Consider the following 16,612-nt stretch of genomic DNA (forward strand, 5'->3'; position numbering starts at 1 on the left):
TCCCCAGTATGTGGGGGCAAGCGTTGCGTGACCACCCTCATGATGGCTCCAAAGAAGGCTAAGACAAAGCGTCCTTTATTTTTCTACTGAGAGATAATGTTCAGCTTCAGGACTACGGACTATGATGACCCCAACTTGAGTTTCACAAATCAGGTAACAAATGCTAGTGAAATAGTATGCAGTCTCAGTTCATATATTAATCTTGATCCCGCAAGAAAATTTCAGGCCGCGTTGACTCGCCCCAAGGAGCGGTCGAATAATGCATCTACCAATCAAGGACCGGAACAGTTTTGTGTATCGGTTAAACAACTTGCTCTCCCAGATTGACCTAATTTACCCTTAAGTCGTGTATTTATTCAATCCTAACTGCGCACAATATTCTTAGTGCTCACCAAGAGGAGCGCAACCTCCCGAGAAGAACTGAAGCACAGAAGGCTTAGTGACGCTACACGCTTGAAAGACAAACCTCCTTTAAATTAGTAAACGGCCCAAGAAATTCTGTTGGTGTGGGAAAGTTACCAGTCAGAAGTTTTCAGATGTTAAAACCAATTCACTGCTAAGTTTCAAATATCAGTTCTCCTTACTGATTGTTACACATCACTTTCGATGTTAGTTACGAGAAATTAGTTCGTATAGTGTGATCGTCCGGGTGAGTGTAGTTCTGAAACGACGATCACACTATACGAACTACTGATACTCCTGGGTTCAAACCATTTACTGTGTTACGAGAAATTGGTAATACATTTAACAAATTGACGTCATTTTTTCATGCGTCTGTCCTGTTATTGATCATGAATTTCGTCATAACATTGTCAAAGTAGCTGTGGATCCACAAGGCGATAGCCGAGTGGCTTTGACAATGTTGTGACGAAATTCATTGTTAATGACAGGACAGACACATGAAAAACTGATGACAATTTGCTTTTTACGAAAACAAATTGTCAAATTGTCTGCTCTCGCTCGGTGACACATCGCATGAATTATAATATCATGTGTCTGTCTGCTTATTGACAATGAAAATTAGCCAATGAGCGTGCGAGAATTTCTGCAGTTATCGTAAAGTAAGACATTAATCCCTTGACGAGTTACTTTATTCTCATCACCTGTTTGCATGATAATGTATTCACATTGTAAGGAGAAATTAACTTTTCATCACTCTTGGGAATTTAAGGTTTACTAGCTAGCCTTTAATGAAAACCAACAACAATAATAACAAACGGACACACAAGCTGCAAAATGACTTTATTACAAGAAAATTACATTTTCATCTGATTCCTCTCTAGACAGTTCCAAGTACTTCTAATCTTAAGTCTCTTTGTACTTGGTACTTCATGTAAATGTTCCTCAAGTCTCTTGTTCTGATACAAAACAATTAAAAACTCTTGAGAGAAAAATGTCCAAGTATCACATTTGAGAGAGCATTCCTTAAAGAGCAATGAAACACACTAGGTATCTGCTAGTTTTACAATGATTAATATAATACAATTCATTTGGGTTTGTTCCTCAATATCAAAACAGCACAGCAACATAAAGGAGTGATCAGGTAATGTCTGGTCAAAACAATTTCCTTCCAGTTTTCTCTGTATCGGTAATTTATCTTTTCAAAGCCAAGCCCCTTAGGAAAAGTGATTGATACGGTGCTCAATCTTGCTTGGGCTGACTTTCTTGATATCACACGACATTATATTAACAGCGGCAGGATCACACAACTTAGCCAATGCATTCCAATTACATTCAATTAAGCTTATTTCACAAGTTTCTTGGGAATACTCACTAGGTGCTGTTTTGCCTTGCTGGTAAACAAAAGCTTTTACAATGATACCAGACTGACACCTTGTTGGCTGCCATGAAAATATCAATGTTAAGTGGCCCTGCTTTAAGATAGACCACCCCTTAGCTTATGGTTAAACAATAGCTGACCCACTCCTTAATACACCAGGGAATGGATGCATAGTTGAGGGAACAAACATGGACAGTTGCAAACGCGCAGTTGCAACTTCACATTTCTATTTACCAACAAAAACTAAACTTTTACTCTTGTTCCATGGAGTTGAATAAAAAGGCCAAACCACAAGGGGTTTGACAAGGTTCACTCATTATATACACTATTTACACTGAACTACATTACGTCATAATAAACAGGTCCGTTTATGATGCAAGGACTGAGAGGTTTAGGAGAGAAGTCATTTCAACAGCCCTCCCCCCAAGGTTTCAAAAAAATCTGGACACAATGTCCATTACAGTAGAAACTGTTTACCTCAAATCAAATCTGGGATAAAAAAGATGCACTTGTTTAAATATGATTTGTTTTATACTTGAAGTGGATTTTCTAGCCTTCAGGAACATTAATAACAACATCATAGTAATTGTAAAACAAGTAATTTCTTTAATCACAATCCTTCCTCTGAGAATAGAATGAGCCTGTGATTTTCATCAGTGATGTTGCTTAATAACATGACTTGACTTGAAGATGATGACTATCACAGTGTTCACACCAGTTTGATTGAACAATAACAATCTGAACGTTTTACGAAACAAATCTCAATTTTGTTCCTGGACTGAAATGATCACTGAAAATACTTTAGCAAGATGCATCTGTTTTCTCCTCATCACTGCTTCAGCATGACAACGGACCTGTCTAAACTAAGTAAGTCTTTTTCCGGAAAGTTCTCAGAAACAGTTGCATCAGTTTCTGCGACATGAATTGAACATTTGGCTCAATTTCTGATTGAAAACATCCGTCATATACACTATTTACACTCATCATTTCGCTCAATTTCTGATTGAAAACTTCACTACACCATTTCGCGCACACGATTCAATTGTGAAGACCCTGAAAACAACAGTTTGACAAAAAAACAAACAACAACAACAACAAACAGTTGGCCTATACTAACGACCCCCAGGAATTGAGAACAGGTGACAATTTGTAAACTCTCATAAGTTGAACTGAAACTGCCACGCAAGCTAGTCACAGTGGAGGCACATGAAAAATATCTTTTCAATGGTGGCAAAACAATGAAAAAATTTGTTTGCAGAAACATGTACGTCTCTGTGCACCAGCCTTCATGGTAAGCATGTTTCATGCTAGATTGTGACTTCTGTCAGAATTTCACAACAGCTTGACAAAACTTGAAAACCCAAGGAGAACTTTTTCTCTTCCAAGGAAAACTACGTGAGAGGCATTACACAATGCAGTGGTTCCAATAGTTAATGTACAGTCAAACCTGTGTACAGCAGACACCCTTTTTTAAAAGAGGACAGAAGATAAGGTCATTTCTGTTCTTTAAAACCTGTTTCAAACAGACACTAGTATCATATTTTAGATTCTACCAACCCACATGCTTGATACAGGAAAAATCTTATGCTGCTCAGGTATTGTTACCACTAATGGAAAGGACCTGTGACTTGCCATCAAAAAACTTAATGAAGTCCTTACGATAAAAAGACCAGAAACTGAAACAATTTCAAACAGACGATTTCATCCCAAGAAGACTTGTTTTCCCAAAATAACGTGTCATGGAAACCTGTTTTATTCGGTTACTTTGTACTAAGCGGATATTACAGCATTCCCTGGGGGTGTCTGCTTAATACAGGTTTGACAGTATAGAAGATAAACTACGAGGCACCCCTCTTGCTTTTGCGCTACAGAGCAAACTCACGCAAGCATTTTTCTCGTGCTTTCTTTCACATCAAGTGTAACACTTGATGAAAAAGAGCAGTTTTTCACAGTATATTAAAAACAGTTCGCTTTTTGTGAAACTGTCCTAGAACGCAAAAGCAAAACATCTCTGTCAATGGACTATTTCATACACCGTGAAACCTGTTCAACAATGCAACAAATTCTACAACGAAACTACACTGCCTAACAATAATAAACTGTTTAGCTAAACAAGTTTTGCAAAGAAACTACACCATATTACGACAAGAATGTTTGAAACCACTGCATAGTGTCATTCGCATGAAGTACCGTGAATTCTGATTATTTGAACCTCCTGATTATTCGAAGCAATTTTTGGCTCCCTCAGAAAAACGCTAGGAGTATTTTGCCCTTGACTTTCAAACTTCTTGATTTGGAACCAATTTTCAACCCTGTAGGACGCTCAAATCTCGGATTCCACTGAAGATGTAGAAAAATCGTTATTATTTTGTATGTACTTTAAAAGAGCTACAAATTCTTTTAGACCAGATACAATTCTAAAGTTATTTGGCAACATGGAATAAATAAATTTTGCCTTCCTCTTTACTGACTAACAAGTTGAAAATCATTTTTTTTTATCTTGCCTAACCAAGATAATAGTGTCAAGAATTTAAACAAATAAACAAAACATATTCGTGTGGCCAAACATTACTACACCTGTACCTAGAAACGCAAACGCCAGATTGGAATTAGAAATTGACCTTTGCTCAAAGAATATTGTAGTTTTTAGCTCACCACAGCCTTTCCATACAAGCTAATTGTTAGATTTGGAGAAGGTGATGACTTACAATTTGCAAAGTGTTTGCTGAGATCAAGTTCAAGGAATTCACTTGTACCACTGAGGTCATTAAAAGTTAAGTTCAAAGTAGTTATTTTGTTGCTTTCTGCCAGGCTGTTACAGAGACCACATAACCATTCTTCACTCACTTCACTGCAGGTGCTGGTTACAGTAACATTGACAACTGTTAATGACTCGCTTCTTCCTAAACCGTATACCAGATCAAATAGCCAATCTCCACTCAGGCCATTGTAGCTGTTAAATGTCAGACTTAGTGTCGTTAATGACGTGTTTTCGGCCAAACCATCACCCAGACCATCTGCCCAGTCTCCAATCAGGCCACTGTAGTTGTTGAGCGTAATACTTAGTGTGGTTAATGAAGTATTTTTCGCCAAACCATCACCCAGACCATCTGCGTAGTCTCCAATCAGGTCACTGTAGTTGTTGATTGTAAGACTTAGTATAGTTAAAGACGTGCTTTTTGCCAAACCAAGCGTCCAGTCTCCAATCAGGTCACTGTAGTTGTTGATTGTAAGACTTAGTGTAGTTAATGAAGTATTTTTCGCCACACCATCACCCAGACCACGTGCCCAGTCTTCACTCAGGTAACTGCAGTTGTCAATTGTAAGACTTAGTGTAGTTAATGAAGTATTTTTCGCCAAACCATCACCCAGACCACGTGTCCAGTCTTCCCTCGGGTCCCTGCAGTTCTCGAGTGTCAGACTTAGAGTAGTTAATGAAGTATTTTTCGCCAAACCATCACCCAGACCACGTGTCCAGTCTTCCCTCGGGTCCCTGCAGTTCTCGAGTGTCAGACTTAGAGTAGTTAATGAAGTATTTTTCGCCAAACCATCACCTAGACCACGTGTGCAGTCTTCAGTCAGGTCACTGTAGTTGTTGAATATAAGACTTGGTGTAGTTAATGAAGTATTTTTTGCAGAACCATCACCCAGACCACATGCCCAGTCTTCATCCAGGTCACCGTAGTTGTTGATTGTAAGACTAAGTGTAGTTAATGAAGTATTTTTCGCCACACCATCACCCAGACTACGTGTCCAGTCTTCCCTCGGGTCCCTGCAGTTGTCAATTGTAAGACTAAGTGTAGTTAATGAAGTATTTTTCGCCACACCATCACCCAGACCACGTGTCCAGTCTTCACTCAGGTAACTGCAGTTGTCAATTGTAAGACTAAGTGTAGTTAATGAAGTATTTTTCGCCAAACCATCACCCAGACCACGTGTCCAGTCTTCCCTCGGGTCCCTGCAGTTCTCGAGTGTCAGACTTAGAGTAGTTAATGAAGTATTTTTCGCCAAACCATCACCCAGACAACGTGTCCAGTCTTCCCTCGAGTCCCTGCAGTTGTTGAGTGTAAGACTTAGTGAGGTTAATGACGTGTTTTTTGCCAAACCATCTCCCAGATTGCGTGCCCAGTCTAAACCAAAGAAATCCTGGTTAGAGATGTTGAGGCTTAGAATTCTTGCGCAGTTGTGCTCAACTTCGGTAAAGACTGAGGTTAATGATGAAGAAACATTGATTGTGTCATTAAGATCTTTACAAATCCAGGGATCTGAGGTCACACCACAAACATTCAAGGCAAACGAATATCTTCCATTACACGCTAACTCTCGAAGAGCACTGCTTCCATCTCTGCTTAGTTCTCCCCAAATGTTGATACTGAGAGAGGACAGGGTCTTGCATGGCTTTAAATAACTTCCAAGACATTTAGCGACACTATCTGTTACTTTTCCATGGATATTTAAACTAACACAAGGGGTTGAGGATTTTATCAAGAGCTTACAGAGAGTATCTGCCCCAGTACAAATCAACTTGCCCCAAAGGTTTAAAGTTAATGACTGAAGATTAAAACCAGGGCAAAGACGAGCCACCTGTGCCTTCGATATGGTTCCAGTGATATTTGGATGAAATGCAACTGACATCTTTGTCTTTTTTGCCTCTAGCACTTTCTCAGCAATAGTCACCCAGTTGTCAGGAAGCTCTCCAAACACTTTCACTTTCAAAAAATCTAAAGCACTGTTTTCCAGAAAACCTCTTTCTAAGGAGATAGCAGCAGAATAGCTTAATTTTCCATACATGATCAGAGTGAGGGATTTTAAAATGGATTCTGCTACAAGTGTTTCGCCAAGAGACGTAGCTAGTGAATCCTGCATCTCACAATAGATGATGAGGGTAAGAGTGGTCAGAGATCTATTGGACAAGACTTTTTTCAAAGCCCCTAATGCTTCAGCACTCAGTGAACTATAAATCTTGAGGACAACAGACGTCAATGGTGGATCTGCAGACAATCCTCTTTCTAGAGCACTGGCCCATGCCTCATCCCACTCATTTATCAATTGGAATGTTACAGTTGTTAAGGTCTTATTAGCAGCCAAACTGTCACCAATCATATCAGCCCAATCCGAAGAGATACTAGATGCTGCTCTAAAAGTAAAGGACTGTATAGTTGAGTTTCGAGAAAGTCCCTCAAACAAAGTAGTCACAGGTCTTTGTAACTGTAACAAGCCAGATGCATGAAAGGAGAATGTTTTTAGCTTTGGACAGGAAACTAAGAATTTAGCAACCATTTCTTGATCCTCATGTGGAAGCCCATCGGTATCTAATGTTTCAATGGTAAGATCACCAGGGTGCTGTACTTCTGAAAAATTACTGCAGGCTTCTATGACCATCAAAACGTTTGCATGGATAGTTACATCTGACCCGAAAATGTCTGTATTTAAGTTCCTAATTTCTACAGTCGGTGGAAATGGGATAATGGAACAAAGAGTCTTTGCCATTTGCTCAGCATTTTGACTTTCACTGAAAATTTCAGTAAAAAAAGTAGCTTCTCCTTTAGAACACCTGAGCCAGTCCCAGTATTCACTTTTAAGTGTCTCACCAATCTGTTTGAAAAGAACACTAGCGTCCTTGCCCAGGATACCAGACACAAAGAGAAACACTTGCCGGTATTTGCCAGTGATTTCATAACCCATCAACTTTAAATCAACGAAAAGGTTAAATTCTTCTTTTAGGAGCTTGCGTGCGAGATATCTTGCGGCCAAGTACTCCTGAAAAGTCTTGTGAAAAAAGTGATACTCATGCTGTGGATTTATCTTCTTCATACTGGCTTCCTTGAAAACAAGGCCAAGTTTGCGAGCTGCTAGATCTTTAATTTTACTTTCAAATTTTGCCAGTTCTTCTTCACGAAAAGAAAACCGATCTTCTAGCAGGCATCTCCAAGCTAACTCTCCTAACACCAGTAAACTATCTTCAAATAGTTTCTCTAGGGATTGGTCATCAACAGGTGCTTCCAAGTTATGTTTTGCACAATACCTCCTTAAAAGGCATCGGATGATGATCTGATAGAGTTCTGTGCGAAAAGATGGCAGTTCTCCTTGATAGTCCTCAAAAACAACACAGAGAAGAAGTAGATTCAAGGGGTTGTTTAGCAGTGCATGAAGAAAACTATTTTCTTGGATTGCTTCAATAAGCCTTTCTCCCTTTGATAGATTCTTCAAACCAGAATGACTGAAATGCTTCCTGATGTACTCAAAAGCATCTTGGTCTGTAAATCCTTCAATTTGGAAAAGAATGGCAAAGTTTACCTCCTTTCGCAATACAATTCTTCTTTCTTGACGAGATGTAGCCAAGACATAGCAAAATGGTAAAATTCGTCTGTGAAGTAATTTATCCACATGAGTTTCAGCCGTTTTAGGAAGCTCATCAAGACCATCCAAAATGATTAAGATCTTCTCCTGGTTATGAATATCCTTGATGTAATCCATTATCTCTTTCCTGACCTTTTCATCCGTGTCTTCTGGAAGAAGTTGTTGGCTAATGGCTTCCATTACATCTCCATGGATATATCGACATTTCAACAGCAACACAAGTTCAAATACTGGAAAACAAAAGTCATTTGGGATCTTTCCGTTTGTCCAGTCATAAGAGATCTTGAGGCAAAATGTTGTCTTCCCGATCCCAGGGTTACCTTCCACTAGAACCATGGCATTCTCACCTTTGTTGAGAGTCTTGAAGACATCATACATGTTAACTTCACCGCTTTCACGTATTGAGTCTGATTTTCTTCTTGAAACGATTGACAATCTTGTGTAAACATCCTCAAGAGGTAACTTGAAGGTGTTCACCCAAGGGAGTGGATTCAAGAGAGATCGTCTACCGTACTCAGCTTTGAGAATTCGGAGAAACATGGAGAGACCACTGCCTAAAACAAAACAAGTAATTTACCCTTCACTGAGCAACTATAATCGTCTTTTATGCCATTCTGTTAAATATCCTAACACTTAGAACCCTGGCTGAGAAATTTGGCATCCAAAATAAGATTATAAGAGACAAACAACATTAAACAAAACTAACAGTTGTTAATATTAAAAAAGAGAGTCTAGGAATGTACTGGACAGAAAATTTAATCAAAAGCTTACACGGTCCCATAAGCCTACAGCATTAATCACTACCGTAGATAAATAAAGTTTATTCTATGCTATTCTAAAAGGCTTTTAAACCAACTTGTGATATTTGAAATGGACATCTTTCAGGTAATACATGAACGTGATAAGTGTGGTATTTAAAAACAAGGAATAAACAATAGTACTGTTACTATTCTTATTCCACAGGATGTAAATCAGCGATCCAAGTTGATTTGGTCTGATTTTTGAACTTTCTTAGACAGTTTCTTCAAGTTTGTTGTTATTAATAAGTATCTGCCTTAAATGGTTATATTTATTTGATGTTCCTCGTGTTCTCATTTTATAATAATTGTTTGCAGATGCATAAAAATAATACATTTTCCTACTCACTCTGAGGGTGCATTCCATGATAACTAGATTCTCCATAAGCCTGAGTAGTAGTACCAGGATACGAAATACGATTGTACTCCATTGTTAAAGGTGGTCTGCCATAACCAGAAGGGCCTTTAAGAAGAGAAACCCCATTAAAACAACGTTAATGAAGGCTAAGCTGCTTTCATTAATCACCTAAAATGAAGTTCCAAAGGGGATACAGATAAATGCCAGCAGATAAATATTTTCTAACATACACATCTACATGCATCATCATCTATCTATTTACATCATGGTCAAATTTCTTCCCAGTAACACAATTTCAATTACAAGGCAATTAAGGTTACCGTATACAAAGTTTGGCCACTGAAACATGGTAAACTTATAGAAGGAAGATCAAGAGACTATTAGCCTCCGTACATAGATAAAAACACGATAGTGCAATGCAAATACATAATATTTATAAAACAACATTTAAAAAAAAATACATAAGATATGGAAAGACATTTTAAAAGAAAAATAAATGTTATAATATGACGTTTTGGCTTCATCTTGTCTCCATTATCAAATGCAGATTGAAGTTGCTCAGTTCAGATATATACTAGCTTATGTGTCTCAACAACTCCTTAAAAGAAGTCACAAAAAATGTGAGGAACAGTGTTAGCTAATTAAACACTTTTGCCTCAATAGAGTCCGCTTGAGAATTTAATGAGCAGAAGTACTCAGCTGTCGGAAAACACCCTCAAGAAAGTCACAACCAAGACCAACCAAATATGCACAAACTATTATTCATCATCTTTAAAGAAGTGAAAAGGGAAGTTGGAATGCTTGATTTATGGCATGTTGCTAAAAAAGGAAAAAAGACCAAACTTTAACACTCAACTGACAAACGTCCTGTTATAGCATTTATTTTTCTTTTAGAAAATAAATTCTGGACAAATTTACATGCACAGAGCTTCTATGATGTGAAGGACCCTTAACATGACGATAGTGACCTTTACTACTGGGTAGTGAAGATCAAAAAACTCTTGGAACTGGGTGTGTAAAAATTTAAACAATATACAGAGTTTTGGCAGAAACAATTAGTAATAACTGTGAGAAAATAAGATTTTATACTTACTTGACTGATAAGTTTGAGTGACTCCAGTGAAAGGTAACTGATTGTATCCCACTGATGAACGTGGCATGTCATGACCAGAGAAGCCTTCCAGAAGAAAATTCAAAAGCAAAACTTAAAAGGAAATTCTGAAACAATACCATGCAGCATTTGTGTAATCTGTAGGGCCTTCTAACACTCATTAATACTTCATTAAGATTCAACAAAGGAATTCATGACTGTGATGGTGTTTAAATATCTGATCTTAATTATTATTAGCATAGATTTTTATAATTCTAATTCTCCATTTTCTCCTTAGTTTTAGTTTCAATTGAGAAGATATTATCAAATACTCAGGACAGTGTTTGACCACATTTCCAAACACCTTGAAGTTCACCAAAAATACTCTGCTACTTTCAAATCTGTTCTCGGTGTTCAGAAATGTGGTCAAACATGGTCTTTTGTGTCTGATATATTACGTCAAGGTTACATTCCGATCTTTATTTTGTAAAGTTGTAATATAAAATATCAAATTAATTTACTACTCACTATGAGTGTGACCTCTGCAATTGTTGTATCCTTCATAATTCTGACTGGGTACAGTAGAAGGAAACTGATTGTATTGCACTGATGAAGGCAGCCACCCAGGGAAACCTAGACCAGAAAAAGAATACATCAACATACATGTATGTTGTAAATATTATCTTCGACATAATGAATGTACCATATCAAATGTTTAAAAGGATTTGGCAACTGATATTTTACATACAATCGAATATATGAAAGATCATATATTTGAATTGCGGAGTAAGAGATGAAGACATGATTGATTATCGCAGTTATGCAGTTATGCACACAACTTAAGCATTTGTGAAATTAGAGGCTGAAAAAAATTCAAAGTGACCAGCTCCCAGATGGCTTGATAGCTCAGTTGGTAGAGCACTGCACCGGTATCGCAGAGGTCATGGGTTCAAATCCCGTTCAGGCCTGAATTTTTTTCAGGCTTTAATTTCCAACCCGCTTAAGTTGTGTGCATAACTGTGATGATCAATCATGTCTTCATATCTTTCTCTGCACTTCAAATACACGACCTTTCATATATTCACTTGTATTCCTCACCTTCTATGGGTATATTACAAACTCACAAAGTGACCAGCTCCCAGATGGCTTGATAGCTCAGTTGGTAGAGTACTGCACCGGTATCGCAGGTCATGGGTTCGAATCCCGTTCAGGTCTGAATTTTTTTCAGGCTTCAATTTTGACAACTGCTTAAGTTGTGTGCATAACTGCGATGATCAATCATGTCGTGATATTTTACATTTGTTTGCCATTAGCAGTAAAGAAAACCAAACTGTTAGAGCTCTGCACACAATAAAAATATAACACAGAGTTTTCACTCCCCCAAAACATCTAGGGCCCATGAAGTCTAAGTTAACTATTGCTTAGGGCTGAGCTGCAGTTTAGACCTTGTCTCGATAAACAATAGCTAAACGATGTTTAAAATTCATTATTGAAACAACTGAACCGTGTTTTCTTAAGTCAAGGGTTAAACCATTTCTCACAAGGAAATTCCTTGTCTGCAGAGTTATTTTGTACGCAAATTTCCAGGTAGTGGTTATGTCTCTGCAACATGGCTTCTAAAACAAGCTGCACAACAAATTTCAGCAAACAAGAAAAACTTTTATCGGCTGAATTTGGTAAAGACTTTCCAGAAGTGGAAAGCAAAGGCCACAATAGGAAAACGTTCGCAAAAAAGGCAAAGGCATGGGAGGAAATTTTAACTAAATTTAATTCTCAAAATCCTAAAGGTATCAAACGCAACCCCAGTCAGCTTCAAGGATGCTGGAGGCTGCTGAAACTCCAGTCAAAAAAGGAGCACGACCTACATTGTCATGAAAAGTGGACATCATCATAAATAGTGAAAAGTGAAAAATGTGCAACATCATAAAGTTTCTAATGGTATCAGCCAGGTTCTCTGGGAATGACAGGAATTGTCCTTTTTGTTTTGCAATAGCCCTTGAAACCTTGTGAATGACTGTGCATGCAGCAAATACAGAAACACCAAATAAAATTGTCGATAATCCTCTGGAAAGTTCCTGTCGCATAGAATCTTAAAGCAATTAGCACTTGCTGCATTGGTGTAAGCGGCAGGCCTCTCCTTGTTCAATGTTGGAAAACCTTTATCCAAAATTTTTTATTCACACCACCCTCAGTCAGTAAAGCGCGGTATTGTGAAGTGTCTGTACGACCGGGCTAAACGTCTCGTCACCAAACCATCAGTAATCACTGGAGAGAAGAAACATCTGTCATCTGTACTTGTTTCTAACGGATATCCCTCCTCTTTTGTACAGAAGATCACAAAGGCACGAACAACCCCAAGAAGAGAGCCTGTCGCGGAATTTAAATCCACCGCCGTTTTACCTTATGTCCAAGGAGTTTCGGAGTCTCTCCGCCGCTGCCTAGAACAACAAGGCATTCGCACCGTCTTTAAGTCTGACACGACACTTCGGTCACACTTAGTGTGACCAAAGGACACCGTCAACCCGGCTAAACAAGATGGTGTTGTCTACAGGATTCCCTGTGAGTGCGGCAAAGTCTACATCGGGGAAACAGGGAGATCTATGCAGGAGAGGATCAAAGAACACGACAGGGATATACGACTCGCCCGTACCCAGACCTCCGCCGTTTCTGAACACACCCACGAGACCGGCCACTATCCTATCTGGAATGAGGTCAAGTTTATTGATCGAGATCCTCACTGGTACACACATAAGGTCAAGGAAGCTATTCACATAAGACTTCACCCTAACAACATCAACAGGGATAGTGGAATTGAAATTCCTGAAGCATGGATACCCACGATCAAGAAACACAACAACAGAAGAACGGTACAACAGCGGACCACTGAGGGAACAGCTACTCGCGGGAACAATGGAACAATAGGAGGATCGAAATGCACTAATCACAGCCGACCTTTGTGATATAAATGATACCGTGCAATCAGTCGACCTTATCGCCTGAAGAAGACTAGCAGTAAGCAGTCGAAACGTCGCGATCTACATCTAGAGTGACTACATCGTGAGACAAACGATAATACACTTTATTATTGCATCCACCACGATGAATAACAACAACCTTTTCCTCGACATTACTTTGATTGTGTTGTCTAAATCGAAAATAAGGTAACTTAACATCATTAACAAATTCTTAATTGCTATATTTGCTCTATACTTAACATACAGAGTAGTGGTTTTGGTATGACACTGAGTTTCAACTCAGTATTGCAGTATTTGGCGACCTTTTTTGTGACATTGCGGTATTTGCTGAAATTTTTTGCTCCCTGGCCGTGTTCAAAACCCCCAAAGGCCCCCCCCCCCTGTCACTAAGAGCTGCCACTATCCCTAGCTATTTTTGCTGAGAAAAATGACTGTTATTCAGATAAGTCATTTCAAACATTGATCAAATCCTGCAATTTCAGAAAAAAGTTTGTCTTTCTTGTGTTGTTGTTACTTTACTCCACTGCAGCTGAAATTAATCATTGGAAAGCACTGGATCTAGACATATTAATTTTACCTTCATGATCAGTCAATACTCCTCTAGGTTGTTTTAAAGGCTGGTTAACAAAAACGGGTAATGGCCTTTTGTCCTTCTGGCCTTTTCTTTCTGATGAACCTAGCAGAAGAAAATGACAACAAAGATATGTTACAGGTCAAATTCTAAAAAAAGTCTGAAACAACTTAGATCATTCCACCTTCAGTCTCAAATTGAATTGACTTCTCCTTCATAAGCTAAATTACACGTTGTACTACTTGTAAATAACTTGTATATACAAAAGATCAGTCAATTGAATAGACTACATGTATATTCATATCACCTGCTGTAGAAAACTATCTAAATGACATGTTCAGTAGATGTACGTATGAAATAATGAATAATAATTTAATTCATTTTTTCATAATAATTATTGGTGCAATTGTGAAAACAATAATGTCATAATAAAATTAATAGGAAATTTAAATTTTACCGAACACAAGGTTCTGGATCTTTTCTAAAAGTAAACCACATGACTCCTGCCACTTGAACTTCTCCAAATACTTGTTCCGCAGAAGTTTTGACTCTGCAAGTCATACTTCTCTGCTTTTTTCACGCACAGCCTTGATTTTCTTGGCCCAATCTTTAGGATCTTCAGAATCCACTACACACTGTGAGCCATAAGCCACTTCCTTGAGGGCTTCTCCAAGTCCTAAGTTACCACTCACAAGTACAGGCAGACCAGCAGATAAGGCTTCAAGGGCAGTCAAACCAAAGCCCTCAGTCCTTGATGGCATGATTGCCAGATCTACTTCACACAACAAATTGGCTAGTTGATCCCTGCTTTCTTTAAAGCGGCGAACAGTTAACTGACTAGGGAGGATACCATGCTGAAGTAACCTTTTTGCCACCTCATCCTCTTTTCCTGCTGGTGCACCAACAAACATGAGTTGGTAAGATGTGTCTTTCAGTTCAGCAACTGCTTGAACAGCAATGTCATATCCTTTTAGCTTGAAATCTTCACTATCGCTACGCCCAAATACCAAAACGCGAAATGTCCTTCTTTCTTCAGTGGCTTGCTCAACATCAAGGAACTCATTGAAAATGCTTGGGGTAAGAGTTAAAACATCTTGATCTTTTTTGCTTGGGCAGAGGTAATGGGCAAATGCATCTGCCAGCTTGGGTCCTACAGCAACAACTTGATCAGCCAACTCACAGAGTTTTACTTCTCCTTGGTGCTTTTGCTCCCCTTTGGAAATTGCTTCTTCATAACTTTTGTACATTCCTAGTTCTTCAGGAGCAGTGTGGACAATCTGAATCCACTTACAATGACGGTTTTGCCTTTTTATGAGTTGTACTTGTCGACCAAGATGCACTCCATGTCCTATAACACAGTCCATAGCATGGTTCTCTGGAACAGAGCCCAACCAATCAACTGGCTCATAACCTTTTAGTTCTTCTGCTTCAATGATCTTAACATCGAGACTAGCTGCAATCTTTTTGTCTTCTTCACTACACTGAGGGAGATAAACACTGACTTCCACATTAGGGTGTTTAGCCAACTGTATAGCAAGTTCTCTGCTGATGGTTGACAAGCCTCCTTTTGTTGACTTCCATTCACTACTTAACAAAGTAACATTCAAGGTTCTGTTGGACACTGAGGTAGGAGTTTCTTCTTCCAGGCCTTCCTGTGATGTAGAGGCTACACTGCCAAAGGCAGACTCCTAAAAACAAAAGACAGGGAAAAATAATTATTGATGCAGCTGCAACAGTGAGTTCAAAACCTGGCCTGAATCTGTCTCTTTTGGACTTTCCTAGCAGATGTTTTTCCTTACTTAAAGACCCAGCATTGACCGTAATGCTTTTTGCATACATGTCCAGGACTGAAACTTGGCGGTTGCCAGGTTGCCAGTGGCAACTTTAAACACAGCTGGGTAACTAAAAGTTGGGGTTGAATTGCCCAACAAGTGACTATGATACAAAGTATAAATTCAGCCTGACGCATTGTGATTGCAAGTACAAACTTGAAATAAAAGTAAAATAACACGCAGTTTACTTGGACTACTCTCCTTTTCTTTTCCTTAGATCTTTCTTTCCTTATCCTTAGACCCTTCATCGGGTCTAAGGATAATGATGTCTTTGTTTTTTTTTAGTTTCTTTGGTATTTTAAGTTTCTTTAAGTCATGTATTTAGTGAAGTGGTTGCCAAATGCTGGATTTCACGTCTTACTTCATTGGCTTTGCTCTTGTCTGCAGGCTGTCTTTTAAGATATTGGTGATCAAGAAGTCCAAACTTTGTGAAAATGTGACTTTTGCTTAGATGCAGTGGTTTAATGGAAGTTCTCCTTCAGACAATTTGTAAGATGAGATGTTGAGAACTGTATCTTTGTGAGTGCCTGAGGAACAGAAGAAATCCTTGTTGACTTTTCGCTCAACATTGTTTTGCGTGACTTTATTGAGGATGAACCGTGTCAATGATGTTCAACACCTTATCAAAAGAAACCAAGATAATGCAGTTTGATTTGCCCTGATGCCCTGATCAGACCCATGGTGGTATGAGAATATATACAGTGAGATATTGATCATAGACCTAACAATTAATTTTTGTGAGCTATACCTTGTGGTCTCGTGGTCATCTTTAGATTTTTCTGCGTGACTGAAACCCATCACTTTAATGTCTAATTTAATTAAACGCAAGTTGGTTGCGTGCACCGAGGG

General features: G+C 38.7%; 1 protein-coding gene across 2 annotated transcripts in view; it reads right to left on the bottom strand.

The window, feature by feature from the left end:
• Positions 1-1,225: 1,225 nt before the first annotated feature.
• The window catches only part of LOC110048580 (uncharacterized), a 121,916-nt gene continuing 106,529 nt past the window's right edge, over positions 1,226-16,612 (bottom strand). The window contains exons 4-9 of one of the 2 annotated variants that reach the window (XM_089287238.1): positions 14,389-15,619; positions 13,938-14,036; positions 10,914-11,018; positions 10,389-10,472; positions 9,287-9,400; positions 1,226-8,694 (exon numbers count right to left, since the gene is read on the bottom strand). In XM_089287238.1, coding sequence (XP_089143364.1) covers positions 4,427-8,694; positions 9,287-9,400; positions 10,389-10,455 — 4,449 coding nt within the window. In that variant the 5' untranslated portion in view covers positions 10,456-10,472; positions 10,914-11,018; positions 13,938-14,036; positions 14,389-15,619 and the 3' untranslated portion in view covers positions 1,226-4,426. The remainder of the gene's footprint in view (positions 8,695-9,286; positions 9,401-10,388; positions 10,473-10,913; positions 11,019-13,937; positions 14,037-14,388; positions 15,620-16,612) is intronic. The other variant, XM_089287233.1, reaches the window with a different exon arrangement.

This window comes from Orbicella faveolata, unplaced genomic scaffold, assembly GCF_042242905.1.
Source record: "Orbicella faveolata isolate gen_17 unplaced genomic scaffold, um_ofav_v1 contig_14, whole genome shotgun sequence".
NCBI lineage: Eukaryota > Metazoa > Cnidaria > Anthozoa > Scleractinia > Merulinidae > Orbicella > Orbicella faveolata.